We start from the raw sequence: 17,995 nt of genomic DNA on the forward strand, positions 1-17,995 counted from the left end.
ACTTTTTTATGTAATTGATGTAAATCTTAAAAGCCGCAAAGTAAATTACTTATTTTTTTTATATCAGGATGGAGTGTTGAAAATAAATGAAAGCAATATTTGAAAACATTGACTACACAATTATGCTCGCATCAGTTTATAGTGCCAACATGTCCTCTTTTTATACGCTTATTAGTTCCCTTCACCCATATCCATCATTGTTTTATTGTTTGAAATTTCTAAATGTTTATATTTGTAAAAGCAACTTTTCGATCAAAAGACAAATAGAAAAAGTGCTATAGATTTTATGTCATAATGGATTTCGTTGATAAAAGTTCAAATAACAAATAAAAATCTGTAGGCTGGTATGTGGAATTCGCCAAACCACGAAATTAAATATCAACGAACATGTGAGTTTGTCTTTATCCAATAATTTGGTAACCACTAAAATAAATAAATCCACGGTATATGATAATGTAAATTATTATATTATAGTAAAATTAACATTATTCAAATGAAATTCAATAACATAACGCTTCTTAAGTTAATGATTACAAGAACAACACGCGATGGGGTTTTAGTTCGAAATTACCTATCCATATGTATATATTACACAATGCAGTAAATTTGCATAAACTGGTAAGGTACAATCATCACTCAACTCAAAGTTATAGTATTGAAACTACGCGGAGTAATCTTTATTCATCAAATAACATCAAAAACCAATACTGATTTTCCCCATTGATTGACAATATAGAATTTATCATGATTTTTGTTGAAACATAAAGCAACTGGTTGTGTTATACCGTGTCGACTGTCCAATGGTATATCTATAACCTTTCCGTCCTTTGTCAATCGGTGTATGTTGTTAGAACCCTGTCCACTGACGTAGACGTGTCCATAGTCATCAGAGCATATGTCAGTTGGCAAAACCATAGTTTCAATGTCGACAATTTGCTCAGTACAGAGAAGTCCCGGAGTAGTACATTTTGAAATATTGATATAGTTCTGACCGCCTATACATGAAATAAAAGTGTTATTGTCAAATGCATGGAACTTTACTACAGAATGACAAATAGGATATCCATGTCCAGTTATGTTTTTGATTGGAAGCCATCTGAAATAGAAAAAAAGCATATTTTTTTTTAAAAACTCAAAGTTGTAGATGAGACTAGGAGACAACGGTACGGCTTGTTTAATAATATAATTTATGGTTTTAAATTCTCAATCAAACTCCTTGGAAACAATTGTAGTAACGAGTAACTCGTCTTAAAGTTAAGTTTGGATTAAACATGTCAAGTACATGGTAGATCTTCAACACATAGAGATTTTATAATTGACTAGTGTACTGTGACACAATAACCAATTTACTTTAAAAGTTTATCTAGTTTTAGCCATTTCTTATTCGATAAGGAAGGGTAATATATCCCAGCACGTTGTGTTGACATTAAATATTATTGTTAGAAATATGTTGAATTATTCGTAACACAAATGTTTGTTTCTTTTGCCTACCTTTATTTTGCATAACTTTTTAAAGTACGGGTCTTAAATGATCTTTAACTTGATTTTGCCCTTCAAACTGTTTTATATTTTATCTCATATATACAAATAGTTATCAAAGGTACCAGGACTAAAATTTAATACGTCAGACGCACGTTTCGTCTACATAAGACTCACCAGTGTCGCTCAGATTAAAACAGTTATAAAGACAAACAAGTAGAAAGTTGAATAGCATTGAACATGTTGAAATAAAAAAAAAATTGGTAAAAAGAAATTGTTTTTTGAAATCTCAAAAAATGCACGAAAAATTAATATTTGTTACGTCTCAAATCAATGCTTTTGATCTAGAATCAACACACTATAAATTTGGAACCTTCGGGTCTGTTTTAAGATTGTTACAGTATTTTATACACATACTGTCTATGGCAAATCAATTGATAAAGTTTACTTTTAAAAGATTTCTTGTGTGGCCGAACTTTACAAATGAACGAAGAAACTGAATGATTTAAAAAAAAAACGAATTGATGGCAATTATTGTTTTTACCTTTCAATGAGAAGTTGGCATCATTATTTTGAGCTTCTGTTTTTGGAATTGTTTTGTTTAAGTTTTGTTCAAAAAATTAAATTCCGCCAAATGACGTCATCAAAGCAAGATTTTTATTTTTATGTACGGATTGATATTTTCGTGGTCATTAAGTATAACTACCTTCAATATTTGTCCTATAAACGTAAAACTTTATCTTTGATATGAAAAAAGTCATGTATCGTTTTTTGTTTGTTTTTTTTGTTTGACTAGTATATAAATGCATGTTGCTCTTATTTCCTGATCGAATATATACCATGATCGATACTGCAAACGTACAGATTTAGAAAATTAAGTGAGCAGAATATCATAAATAATCTTCATCCAATATGCATCAATGTTGTTCGTAGGTGTTCGAAACCAGGTTTACATATGATATAATTTCATCAATACTTAACAATTGTGGTAAATTTCATGTCAAGGGAATGATTTGATGTACTTTCTATAAAGCTTAATTCGGACCGGGAACATTTCTATGTTTTTGATCTTAGCATATACTATTAATTGAACAAAAAAAGTGGAGATGTGTTCATAATGTGTACCATTATTACAAGCATGTTTACTTATATTTCATTTCTCGAAAATAATCAGAAATCAGTCAACAATAGTATGTCATGTCTACGTTTGATGTACTCCAGACCTATACTATTTCTGAAATTAACTCCGTCATTATAATAATAAGTAAAGAATAAATATCAAGATGATTGCTCACTGACATGATAGATCTCAAATATACAACACAAATATGAAAAAAGTTGGTTCTCAAAAATAAGATCAAGAATGACGACTTACAAGTTATTTTTTTCAATTGGATATGTGTACAAAACATCACATGTTTTTACGCCAAGATAAAACAGACCCTTTTCCCTTCCAGAATTAGGTACTGCTGACACACAACTTATGGTAGCGAAGTTTTCGTTGATTGTTACTTTATGTAGTACAACCAGTCTGTCCGGGTCTATCTGTATTAGAGAACTCATGTTTGGCAGGGTAACGTATCCTATATTTTGACTAGTAATAGCCACATCAAAAGGTGCACTTTCTACGCTAATCTTTTTTACGTATTTCCCAAGAGGATCAATTAAAATCAAACACTTATTATCATAATCACATAGTAAACTGTTCCCCATTGTTGTTACTGCTATTCCAGTTATTCGTCCGAATTCATGGTCGAATGTGGCTTTGTAGGCGAAACCATGTCTAACATCTCCTGGAACTGCCAACACCTGTGCCATTCCTAAAATGTTTGGAAAGACTTATTATTGGTTTCACAGAGTTTGCCATAACGGTACATTTCATGTTGGACATACAAAAATACAACTTAAGACCTAAAAGGATAGTTCTGATCCTCCATATCTTGTAATTGCTCACTAGAACCCGTGGGTACGATTTTGTATAACAGACAACCTAATATGGGAAAGTAAGACGTTGGTTAAAATAAATTCATATATATATGTGTCAATTGTTATAATAATAATCAATTTTCGACACAGTGGGCATCCATAAAGCTTAAAAATTTATAATTATGTCTGTACACAATGTATGTTAATTTGATGACAGCACCATGGGTTTTGTTGAGTAAATAGTACTCTACTTTCTACTTAAAAGTAATGCTTAGTTATATATATATCTTGCATCCTATGCATTTCTAGAAATATGATTTTTTACAAAAAAACGTGTGGAGACCATTTATACTGCATATAGAATTCGGTACTTATTTCAATACACGGTAAGTAGTGATGTTAAGTCCATTTATAAAAACAACACGGTGTTGAGGGAAAAGCTGAAAGGCTTCAACAGATGACAAAATTGATGATGTCCGTTTCAAATAGATTCGTAAAATACACTTAACGCTGGCAGGTTGTTATTGTTGGCATTTATTTTTGTATATACCATTATAAGTAGGTTCTTTATGCCAACAATATTGAAGACTTGATCACTCCGATGGACCAATTATCTAATATCTGGTAGATCGTATTAGGTCACTTACACACTATGTTACAAATAAAATATATCGTTACTGACCTGATAATATATACGGTCTCAATGTTTTACCACTTTTAATAACATTTACGACATCAGAAACACGTATACAATAGATATCAAAGGTACCAATATTATAATTTAGCACGCCAAACGCGCGTTTTGTCTACATAAGACTCATCAGTGATGCTCATATCAAAATATTTATAAAACCAAACAAATACAAAGTTGAAGAGCATTTAGGATCCAAAATCCAAAAAAAGTTGTGCCAAATTAGGCTAAGGTAATAGTTTTCAAAGGTACCAGGATTATAATTTAGTTCAAGCCATTACTTTAATTAACATACAATATAGTAAAAAATCATTTCTGTAGATCACCGAAAGGGGAAGTGGTCTAGAACACAGTATTATTTTATTTAGGGGGTTCACTATACACGCAAATTTTTATTAGTCTTCACTTCAAGGTTAATCGAGCAAATTTTATTAAATAAGGCTTTTTACAGTTTTTTTACGGGCTCATAATGATCTTAAATTTGATTTTATTGCTGTGTCCACAACAGACACAGCAATATTATTCTACGTATTTCACCTGTATCGGTTTGGACAAGTCCATGGACTATTCCATACACACACCATTATGCTTAAGGGGGTTTCATATGTCATGTCAAGATGATATAGGCTATTTACCATTGTTTGCCACAAAAAAAAATCTGGTAAAGTCACTTTTCTGAAAAACCAATATAAATATAGTAAACATATTTATATATTTAATCTAATTGTGTTCATTGACCCGAATGTTTTAATGACAACACACACCGAAAATTCGTTTTGGTCTATTCCATGACATTTGCGCGGGAAATATTCATCAGAGACTTAATTTTAATGGACGTTCATTTGGAAAATTTTACAATCTATTTTATGTGAACAATTGTGATATGTGTTTGTGTTTCGTACATTTAAGGATCAACGTTATTTAAATTCCGTATATCTTCATTTGACATCAGGTTTGTACGCATTTGGTCTCTTCTCTAGTCTATAATCTAAACTGAAGGCCGCGAAGGGACACATGTCATGATGACACGTGCTGCACAATCCCACACATTTCAACGAACAAAAAAGTTACTATTGAATATACTTTATCAGCTGTTTATAGTCATCTATATGCATTTCATGTCTATAATCTAAACTGAAGGCCGCGAAGGGACACATGTCATGATGACACGTGCTGCACAATCCCACACATTTCAACGAACAAAAAAGTTACTATTGAATATACTTTATCAGCTGTTTATAGTCATCTATATGCATTTCATCCCCTAATGTCAGTCATGATAACACTGGCATTAACAGCGGAAACCGTGTATTCGCGAATTCTGTCTTTCGCCTGGACGATTCCATACAACATTGTATATTAGGGGTTTACATTATGGATGATTCCATATAACATTGTAGTTCAGGGGTTGTTTACATGTTTAGTCGTATCTGGTATCTTAATGAAAACGATGTACATTATTTCTACATATTTGTATATGTTGAAGGAAACAACTCAATTTCATGATAATTTGGTATACAGAAACATGACATAAGTTTTTTGTACAGTTTTGGTGTGTATAAATGACCTACATTACAGCCCTGAAATTCTTGGTGCATTTAATGAGGGGGGATAGGAGGGGTTTACTCTTTAACGGATTTACTGTACGCATGTAAATACTGGTGGAGGATATTCAGTGTATTTTTATACACCGTACTCAGCTGGGTTTGCCTTGATTGGAGGAATATATTTACAGACAGCTATAGTATAGATGAAGCAGCTGTATTTAGACTTGGCATTTACCTGGGAATTCCCAAAATACAATGCTGACATGGAATTTACCATCAATTTGGAATAAGCATGATAGTCATACTGTCATACACATCAATATTTCTTTTTTTAAACCAATATTTATTTATAAATGCAGTGGCGGATCCAGGAATTTCCATAAGTGGGGGCCCACTGACTGACATAAGAGGGGGCCCGCTCCAGTCACGCTTCAGTGATTCCCTATATAAGCAACCAAATTTTTTCCCAAAAAGTGGGGGCCGGGCCCCCTGCCCCCCCCCCTTAATCCGCCTCTGAAATGCATAGAGTATGAAATGTATAGTTTAGCAATGATTGTGTATATCCCTCCTGTAAATGTGTTTTAAATTTTGGTGGATGTATTTGGTATTATTCATTTATTTAAAAACATGATTTTATCATATTTTACAGAAACGTATCCTACAAATGTCATTTTTTTGTTTATCTGTCTGTTTTGGTGTGATAAAATGGCAGCTCATAAATTGCCATGTTCAGTCATGCAGGGGACTTACTGAAATAAGTGATTTTTAAATCACTTTTTTTAGTAGAAAATTAAATTTGCAAGGTTTAGTCACAAATTGGGATTTTGTAGTTTTTCAAAACTTAAAACAAATAGATTTAAATGATATCTTTTATTAAGTACATGTACATTTAAAAAAAAAAAAAACACTTTTTGCTACTTTTAAGTAGCAAGGTGTATGCCTTTGATGCTATCATTTAGCTGAAAATTCTATTTGAGTTAAACAAATGCTATAATAATGGCTTTACATATTGAACTGATACTTTTTTAAATGATTTTTCCCAGCAATGGGAGTATTTTTCCTGTGAAGTTCAAGGTTTCATCTTTCAGATTATGTAATAAAATTCTACTGTTTGCGATAAAAATATTCACTGTTTAGGGGTGTTGAAATTAGGTCTTGCATAGTTGATGCGCATCCGATCTGTGATTTGTATATATTTCAATGGTGCTCTCGGTAAGGCCAAAAAAATATATGTTTGTTTACGGGTACCTGCCCGATCCTATTTTTAAAAACCCACCCTAAGCCATTTTATTGCTGTCGTAAGAAATAATCCAATCATTATAAATAGGGGAACTCTCGCCCCATGGACAACTCGGACCATGCAAGACGGACCACACAATTCAAAATCATGGCGCGAAAAATAATAAAAAGAAAATACCGACCTACCTACCTACCCTACATATTTTGATGATGTAACCTTAAACAGACATGTTAGTTTTCTCGTTTGAATTGTTTTACATTGTCTTATCAGGGCCTTTTATAGCTGACTGCGGTATGGGCTTTGCTCATTGTAACATGTACAACAATCAAACATCAACCCACACTAAACTGAATGTAATTGAAAGACATCTAGAGGTTGATATCAGAGACGGATTTAGGGGGGGGCGGGCCCCTGCTATTTGAGAAAAAATTGGGTTGTTTATATACGGAATCACTGAATCGTGACTGGAGCGAGCACCCTCTTAGGTCAGTCAGTGGGCCCCCACTTTAGAAAATAAAGGGAACAATATGGTGAATTTTAGAGATTAATATTATTTCATGTACATGCATTTGAAATATTTAAGATATATTGTTTTGATTTTTTTTGTTCTAGGTTCCACGGTGACCTAGCTTCCATTTTAGAAAACTGTGATTTAAATGCTAGTCTATTAGGGGGATATTTCCTTTTCATTGGTTGTAGATATGGAATCTTATTTTACCATGAAGTCAGATTTGAAAATGACTTTGGGAATGAAGATATCGTAAAGACTGAATGTCAGTTTTAGTCTTATATATGTACTTTATAATTTTAGTCTTGCATGTACATAATTATGTGTACATATATCACTGATTCAGTGGCAATGGTAAATAGACACTGACAAGTCTTAAGATAATATTTTATAGTTTTGAATGTTTTGTCCGTTGACTAAAATTAGGTGGAGGTTTGTGTGTTCTTATTTCCAACAGATGTAAACTCAACACATATCAATATGTGCATGAAGCAAATTGATAGTTGCTAGATACGGAATGATTGTACCACAAGAAAGTTTTAACCTGTGTATATATACTTAAAATATGATGAACAAAATCTTGTCTTTTTCAGGACTTCTGAATCCAACCATGTAGTATGGAATGTTTTTTAGATGTGGTTTTGGTCGATGGATGTTAATGAAGGACCTGTAGTACAAAGTATATCACTGAATTTAGCTCTTTGTCTAAGTGTATTATTGAATACTTTGCTTTGAGCTCAGTTCATTGTTATGCAAATCATTCTTTGTGAAATAAAGATTTGACAGAAAACTCTCATGTACAAGGATTTGTCAAAGTAGTATCACCTCTATTTACAATGTAAGTATTAGGGAGATAAAAGCATTCTATTTTGATTTGAACCAAACATATTATAAAAAAAAGAACAAATTTACCCGAGAATGCTACTACCACTACTAGCAATATGATGCTAGGTTGTTTTAATACATTTGTACTAGCTGCCTACTGATGACTCGGTTCTGAGTGTAAATGGTCCTTCAACTATGCGTGGAAAAATTATAAGGCATATCTAGGCTTATCAATTTCTAAAACAATATTTCATTGTACATGTTTGAAATTTTTAAACAACCACAGAAATTTTTGCAGTTGAAATACATGTAGGTATCCTGTCGTCGTCTTCCCAAGACGGATGGTTTCCAGTTAATAACTTCAGTATAAGTAAAAAGGAAGCCTTAAAATTATAACATACTGTGGATTCATTTATTTTCGTGGGTACCAATTTTCGTGGATTAAAGAAAATTTGCATTTTCGTGGATATTTAATTTCGTGGTTTTGCCGAAGTCTGCATACAAGCCTATAGAAAATTTGTTAATCGTTGAACATTTAATTTCGTGGTTAGACTCTACCCACGAAAGCCACGAAAATTGGTATCCAAAGAATAATTATGAATCCACAGTAATATTTATAATCATAAAAGGAAGCTTGGGATTGTTTTTTTTTTTTTTTGGGGGGGGGTTATATATAGTCCCTAAGGTTTAGGAATAAGGGTTCCAAAGGTGACCAAAACAAGCATTAATCTAGTGTCCGTACAAAAAGTCGTGTATAAGTATTTCAATTGTTCTGAAATTGTACCATAAGATTGAATACCATAAGTAGAAGGTTGAGGTCTATTTTGTGGGTTATGGGGCAAACAGTCTAGGAATTAAGGGCCAAAAACAAACATTTTTGAAAATTCCAGACAATAAATTAGAGTTATTTCTTTGTCCAGAATGGTTGTTGAATTACCTAAAACCAATGCTTTATGAAATCTTCTTTAAAAATTGGAGTTTAGATTTCTCTGTCCAGAATAGTAGTTGAATCAACTTAAAATAATACTATACATGTATATACAATATACAATGCAAAATTCACTTTACTACCAACTGATAAGTTTAAGCAGTCTTTAATAGCCATTCAGTGATTATAAGCACTTTGATTATCATTCTAGGGTTATGCCCTTTCACAAATGGAAAAAATTCTCAAGTTTGTCTCAACTAAATTTAGTGAAATATGTATATAATGCTAATTACCTCTAAACTCAGTTTAAGTTCAACTTTTGGCAGCTTCACTTTATGTACCTTTTTAACGTTATATGCTAGCGGGGGCATCATCACCATGACTGTATGACATTTATATTTTAAGACTTTATGTTTTATTAAAATGAGTAGTTGAATAATTATTGTTGCTAACTCCATTAGAAATTTGATTTGAGATCATTTTTATACGACCACAAAAATTGAAAACTTTTTGGTTGTACATTCATCCAAAGACATTTGGTTTTCGCACTCTAACTTAAGTAAAAGTCAATAGAAATATATGAAATTTAGACACAAGGTTTATGACCATGAAAGGAAGGCTGGGATTGATTTTGGGTATTTTGGTCTCAACAGTTTAGGAATAAGGGCCCAAATTAGCATTGTTCATGGTTTTTGCTCTATAACTCAAGTATTAGTAAACAGAAATCTATGATATTTTAACATAAGGTATATGGCCACACAAGGAGGGTTGGAATAGATTTTGGTAGTTTTAGTCCCAACAGTATAGGATTTAGGAACCAAAAACAGGTCCCAAATAAGCATTTTTCTTGGTTTTTTTAACAATACCTTTAGCATAAGTTAATAGAAATCTTTAAAGGTTTATGACCACAAAAGGAAGGTTTGGATTATTTTTGGGAGTTTTGGTCCCAAGGAATAAGGGGCCAAAATTAAACTTTGTTTGCTTTCATCAAAAAAATGAATTATTGTGCTTCTTTGATATGCCAAATCTAACCGTGTTAAGATTCTTAATTTTTGGTCCTGTTTTAAAATTGATCTACATTAAGGTCCAAAGGGTCCAAAATTAAACTTAGTTTGATTTTAACAAAAAAATAATTTTGGGGTTCTTTGATATGGTGAGTCTTAACATGTACTTAGATTTTTGATTATGGGCCCAGTTTTCAAGTTGGTCCCAATCGGGGTCAAAAATTATTATACCAAGTATTGTGCAATAGCAAGAAATTTTCAATTGCACAGTAATCTGCAATAGCAAGAAATCTTTAATTGCACAGTATTGTTCAATAGCAAGAAATGTTCAATTGCACAGTACTGCACAATAGCATGAAATGTTCAATTGCACAGTACTGCACAATAGCATGAAATCTCCAATTGCACAGTATTGTGCAATAGCAAGAAATTTTTAATTGCATTGTATTGCACAATAGCAAGAAATATCTAATTGCACAATATTGCGCAATAGCAAGAAATTTTCAATTGCACAGTATTGCCAATAGCCAGGAATATTCAATTGCACAGTATTGTCCCGTTTTCAAATTGGTCTACATTAAGATCCAAAGGGACAAAAATTGAACATTGTTTCATTTCAACAAAAATTGAATATATGGGGTTCTTCAATATGCCGAATCTAACCGTGTATTTATATTTTTAATATTTGGGCCAGGTTATCAAATTGGTCCACATGGAGGTCTAAAGGGTCTAAAATTAAACATTATTTGATTTCATCAAAAATTGAATTCTTCGGGTTCTATGATATTCTGAATTTAACCATGTATTTAGATTTTGGATATTGGACCAAAATAGGGAAATGTCCAATTTAAATTTTTTAAGTTGAAGTTCTTTAATAGACCACATTCAATCTGTGTCAGAAACCTATGTTGTGTCAACTATTTAACCACAATCCAAATTCAGAGCTGTATCCAGCTTGCATGTTGTGTCCATACTAGCCCCAACCGTTCAGGTTTCCACTTCTGCAGTAGTATAAAGCTGTGGAGAATCTGTCCCATTCATTTGTTATTTCTTTATTTGTGTGAATTAACATTGTTACAGTAAATGTTAATTACTACACTTGCATACCACAACAAATACTGTATTGGTACATGTATCACTTATATTTGTATCCATATAACAAAACAAAAAATGAAAAGGAATAATTTTGCAATACCTTATTGAGTACTAAATAGCTTTTTAGGTATTTAGACATATTAAGACTTATTAAGTAGATGTTGATGATATCTGCTTGACATGCTTCAAATTCGATCAGATTACTTTTGGAGCAGTTATGAGTCTTTGAAGCATGCTCACAAAGGTTCTTTTGGTGAAATCATTTTTATATTGGTCAAAATGTGTCTTTGCTTCGACCAGCTTTGGAGGAGATATAAAGAATTGATATAAATCAGCACAGAGGTTTACTTCCTATCTTATTTAGCCCCAATAATCATGTCAGACATAAGCCATTGTCATTACTTAAAACCAATAAATGTATTCTAATCTGAGGAAGAAATTCGACATTTTAACAAAAAATTTTACTAATGATACTGACGATCCACCACAAAGTAATGTAAATAGAACCATACTAAGCAAATACATATAAAAAAAGATGAGGTATGATTGCCAGTGAGACAATTCTCCACAAGAGACCAAATCGACACAGAAATTAACAATTGCTCTCCCAGCTACAAAATGTATCCAAAACCAAAGATGTAGAACATGTTCTATCATAATCATTTGGTAACTAATGTAATTACTGTCTCCCCATGTCTGTATTGAACATAAAAACATATCAAATAAATAACACTCCTAATGCTCAGATCGGTTGTCACCGTGCAACACAGTTATTAACACCATATAGGAAAAACATAAAACTTTTTTGTCAATAGACACTGTCAAACATCCAAACATACTATCCACACTCATCTGTGTCCACACTTGTACATTTAACAATAAATGCTTATTGTGCTATTACAATTTAAAATTCATAAAAGAAACACGAATGTAAAGTTCTACTACCCTGTCCGGATTCGGCTTTACTGTTTCAACCTCCAATGTTGTATCAGCTCTTTGAGGTTTGTATATGATTATGAGTTTACAATATTTTGGTTTCTGGCATAGGTGAAAAAAAAATAAGTTAATGTATATAAAAAAATTGTGAGTGTTTTAATCTCACAAATGTTCCTGCATCACTGTTAGTTGTTGAGTCAAATGAAGCCAAATGAAAAACATGTCTCAACCGAAACGCTCAAACATAAACATTAAGTGTCAGGGTTGTGTACGTCAAAAGCAGTATTCCAACAAGTTAACATCATGATATTTCTAGATACAGTTGTATTATGTGTACAACATGTATGATAAATCATTATAATACTGTATGTACTTATAAATATACTATTATTATTGTAAGGACTCTCTTTTAGATAGTCGGATTACCTTTTTAAAATAATGATTATTTATCTATTTATTTATTTATGTCATCGATTCACATTATGGATTAAAGAAACGTGTAGTCTATCTACTACTTATATAATAGAGCTAATTATACTAAGTAATGCGAACTGCACGTTAGACTGAGTATTTTTCTTACAATGTTATTGAACATGTGTGACCTTTCCCGTGTGTAACTTCACCATATACTTCCAAACCCTTATATTTTAAAGCGTATGGAGTATGAATCATGTATATTTGAGTAGTTTTATAAAAAGAATAGGACCTTTAAGGCTAAAGCCAAAATAATCTAAAGTCAGCTTTGTCTGAAGTTGTTTGAACACATTTTTTTTTACTTGAGTATTTTTTTTTATTTTAAAAAGTGTGCTATTAATCATTTAAATGCTTAGGAACATGCTACCTAGCTAAGGGTTACACTAGAACATTATATTACATGTATCGGAGTACAAATGTATCCAGCAAGTGCTAATTAATAAAAACGTCCAAACTCCTATAAAAATTGACGCATGTATGAATTCCTACGTCAAAAGTAGGTACAATCCAACAATGTATCATACACGGATACATATATAAGGTAATTCAATAATACAGAATTTAAAATAGTGAACTATCAAAATGTGTATTGGACAATTTATTTTTTTTCAAAATGGTCGAATTTATGACCTTATCAAAGTATCATATTTTACATAAATTCTAAGAAAACCAACCAAGGACTGACAAAAAAGACTCATTTTTATCTCCCTTTCCAATGCTAATTTCCATAAGAAATTTTAAAATGCGGATTTTCAGTTTTCCTCAAGTTAGATTTTATCGGACTTTTTTCTGTGTAAATTTAGGGCTTAATAAAATAGGTTAAATTTTGAACATAATCTGTTGCAATCTGTTTGAGGTTCAAACTTAGTTTGACTGCACTTTACATGAAATAACTTATTTTAGATTTCTTTTTCATGTGCTTTATTGTTGAATATGTCTCATTGGCAATAATAGCACAGCTATTTTCTGTTTGTATAATATGTGTGTACTAATGTAAGAATAATTTTCCTTCACAATATAAAACCCCCTACTAGCACAGCAAACTGTTAGTGTAAACAATAGTAGATGTCTCTCAATGTTGATGTGTAACTAAATTAAGAATGAGTTGCAATTCATGAAAAAAGAAAATTTTGAATGTACTGATTCTTCTGATTTGCTAACGTCGTTTTGTTTATCAGATCATATACGTAATTTGGTTATGTGACCGTGACGTCATCAATTTTTTATCATGATTTAACCTGGATTGAAATGAGAAATGACTAGTATGTTTTCTACCTATTCAATATAACATGAACCAGATGCTCATCAGGGCGCAGCTTTTTACGACCGCAGAGTTCGAACCCTGAACAGAATGGGCAAGTATGGACACAACATTCAAGTTTGATACAGCTCTGAATTTGGATTGTGATTAAATAGTTGACACAACATAGGTTTCTGACACAGAATGAATGTGGTCTAAGAACTTACACTTAAAAACTTAAACATTTTAAATTGGAAATTTCCCTATTATTGTCCAATATCCAAAATCTAAATACATGGTTATATTTAGCATATATCAAAGAACCCCATATATATTCTATTTTTGTTGAAATCAAACAAAGTTTAATTTTGGACCCCGATTTGGACAAACTTGAAAAATGGGCCTAAAATTATAAATATAAATACATGTTTAGATTCAGCAAATCAAAGAACCCCAATCATTCAATTTTTGTCGATATCAAACAAACTTTAATGTTGGACCACGATTTGGAACAACTTAAAAACTGGCTCCATGAGTAACAATCTTAATACATGTTTGGATTCAGCATATCAAAGAACCTTAAGAATTCATTTTTGTAGACACAGTAAGATTCGGCATATAAAAAAAAACCAATTATTTATTTTTTTATGAAATCAAACCAAACTTTAATTCGAACCCTTTGGGCGCCTTATTTCTAAACTATTTAGACCAAAACTCAATCCCAACCTTCAGTTTGTGGTCATTAACCTTGTGTTTAAATTTCATTTGATTTACAATTACTTATACTAAATATAAAGTTATGGTGCGAAAACCAGGAAAAATGCTTATTTAGGTCCCTTTGTATCCCCTAATTTCTTAACTGGTGGGACCAAAACTCCAAAAGTCAATCCCAACTTGCCTTTTTTGTTCATAAACCTTGTGTTTAAATTTCATAGATTTCTATTAACTTATACATAAGCTAGGTTGCGAAAACCAAGAAAAATGCTTATTTGGGCCCCTTTTTAGTCCCTATTTCCTAAATTGTTGGGACCGAAACTTCCAAAATCAATCCAAACTTCCAAAATCAATTCATCAACCTTGTGTTAAAATTTGATAGATTTCTATTTACTTATATTAAATATATTGTGCAAAAACCAAGAAAAATGCTTATTTAGGCCCTTTTTGGCCCCTAATTCCTAAACTGTTGAAACCAAAATCAATCATAACTTTCCTTTTGTGGTCATAAACATTGTGTTTATATTTCATAGATTTCTATTTACTAAAACTAAAGTTATAGTGCGAAACCCAATGCGTCTTCGGACGATGACGACGACAACATACAAATATACATGTATTCTCGTTTCTCGTTTTGTTTATATAGATTAGACCGTTGGTTTTCCCGTTTGAATGGTTTTACACTAGTAATTTTGGGGCCCTTTATAGCTTGTTGTTCGGTGTGAGCCAAGGCTCCGTGTTGAAGGCCGTACTTTAACCTATAATGGTTTAATTTTTAAATTGTTATTTGGATGGAGAGTTGTCTCATTGGCACTCACACCACATCTTCCTATATCTATGTACGACCGCAATTTGTTTTAGCGCTCGTATAAAAATCAAGAATCTTAATGCACGGTTAGATTTGGCATATCAAGGAGCCCAAATGATTCATTTGTTGTCGAAATCAAACAAAGTTTTATTTAATACTCTGTTGGCCCCTAATTTCTTAACTGTTGGGACCAAAACTCCCAAAATCAATCCCAACCTTCCTTTTGTGGTCATAAACCTTATGTTAACATTTCATAGATTTCTATTAACTTATACTAAATTTATTGTGCTAAAAACCAAGAAAAATGCTTATTTTTGGACCTTTTTTGGGGCCCCCAATTCCTACACTGTTGGGACCAAAACTCCCCAAATCAATCCTAACCTTCCTTTTGTGGTCATTAACCTCATGTTGTCATGTAATGTTATTTGCGTAAAATGTATATCGTTACACTAAAGGGAAACCCTACTATGAAAAAGGGTAAAGTATTTTTGTTTTACTTCCATTTATAAATTTGTCTTAATTGTATTTAAATATTCAAAACTTCAAATTTACAAAAAGAAATGTATAAACTTTTATATTGTAATAATAAAAACAAAACATATTAAGTTATCGGTAAATCAGAAGCGGAACTTTTATGTTTATTCTGCTACTTATTTTATAATATCAAATATGAATTCACTATAATCTATATTCTCAACAAAAATGTATAAAAATGATGTTACATCTAACAAAACATCTAAGAGAGTATAATTATAACTTTACAGTTAACATCGTATACATAGTTACTCATGCGTATCATCACGACCTAACGGTTGTGTAAAAAAAACTGTTTACATTAGTTCACAAACAAATGACCTTTATCTTAAAATATTTGTCAGTCATGATAGTAAAACAAAAACAGTTTGTTTCAAATCCTCCATGCCCCAGTTTGTATGTTCCTTGAACTGGTCAGGAACATATTTTTTGTATATAAGATAAATTCCTATTTTTTTTAGTTTCTTTTTGTACACCGATGAAATGCAAACTTTTTTGTATGTCTCGTATTCTATTGAATGTTTATTTATAGACAGATTTATATTGTTATCTTCTTGTATTTTTGTTTCTGGTGTTATATAATGGGTATTGGAATCGATCAATATAGAACGATAGTTGGTCTTATATTGTCTGTTTTAAACAAATGTATAAAAAAGATGTGATGATTGGAAGTGCCCGGTGTTGAGGTTATATGGATTCAGCTAAACATAAATAACAAAAATGTATTGTATGGAACCTCCTACGTGAAAAAAACAGAAACCATGATTGTTTCAAGAAAGTCAATTAAACCTAGTCATCCGATCTTAAAAATGAATGACACCGATCTTCAAGAAGTTTCTACTCATAAACATTTAGGTATTATTTTTGCAAATAATGGGTTATGGAATATGTATTTTGAATATATAGTTAAACGTGCATATGATCTTTCAATTTGGCAACAATACAAATTCTGAAGGGGACATAATAAATTTGTCCAAAGTTATAAACCAAATTTGTATGAGATTAAGGTTGAATATATATCAGTTCATAGTGACAAGAAATTGCTTTATATTTCAATTAAAAAATCGTCGGATTCAAATATATAAAGGTTTTATTTTTAATATAAAACAATAATAATAAACTTACCTTTTGTCGGAAAACGTGGTGTGCAAATTACTTCCTCCTTACGTTTACCGATAATTCAAAATGTATGGAAGACTATTTTAACAAATACAAAGCTCACAGTTGTGACATTATTTAGAGTTATCTGGAATGAATCGAACATATTATCTGTATAAAATTGAAGATATTTTGATTTTACGCCGTTAACTACATCAAAACTGAGTTGTATGTTACAGTATGTATAACAAAGTTTGCTCTGAAATATAGGGGAACAATCTGTTTCAGCATCTGATTACTGTCTACTCAATACAGTTTTCAATGACGAGATCTTATAATGTGCTGATCCGTAATTGCTAGCATTTCTCAAACATTATGATAAACGATACTAATTTTGTTGCAACAAATAATACAAACAAAATCGAAAATGTTCAGCAAAAAAATAGGATTTTGATTAGTTGTTTTAAATTGAATGTAACCAGATGCCATGGATACATATACATTAGGATGCATTTACTTTTAATAAGATTTAAACAAAGTTACTAGTATTGATTGTTTTATGAATTGGGACAACCTAAATAAAACAATCGTTTGACCAATCAAACTATAAGCAATATGTTTAATATGTGTCTCTTGAATTCTGAATATTTATTGTGCATGTTGAGTTTCATTGCTCAAAGATCGATGCTCTTCAAAATATTTGTTTATGAAAATAAAAATTAATCTAACAATGAAATAGTAGATATTGATAATTATTGGAAAACAACGTCATAAAAATTCAATCACTATTATTCAAATGTGGACAATTGATAAAATGCTGAAGGCACCTTTTCGGCAGAAGCATGTAATAAAATTTCAAAAATACATTTAATAACAATATATGATAAAAGAGGGACGATATATACCAGAGGGACAGTCAAACTTATAAACCGAAAAAAACTGACAACG

General features: G+C 31.5%; 1 protein-coding gene across 1 annotated transcript; it reads right to left on the bottom strand.

Moving 5' to 3' along the window:
• Positions 1 to 522: 522 nt before the first annotated feature.
• Positions 523 to 3,298, bottom strand: LOC134691683 (uncharacterized). Its single transcript, XM_063552244.1, has 2 exons — positions 2,855 to 3,298; positions 523 to 1,096 (listed from the first exon to the last, which is right to left on the bottom strand). Exons 1-2 carry the CDS (start codon positions 3,295 to 3,297, stop codon positions 685 to 687), a joined length of 855 nt encoding a protein of 284 aa, XP_063408314.1. The 5' UTR covers position 3,298; the 3' UTR covers positions 523 to 684.
• Positions 3,299 to 17,995: the final 14,697 nt, after the last annotated feature.

The sequence above is a fragment of the Mytilus trossulus genome, chromosome 11, assembly GCF_036588685.1.
Source record: "Mytilus trossulus isolate FHL-02 chromosome 11, PNRI_Mtr1.1.1.hap1, whole genome shotgun sequence".
NCBI lineage: Eukaryota > Metazoa > Mollusca > Bivalvia > Mytilida > Mytilidae > Mytilus > Mytilus trossulus.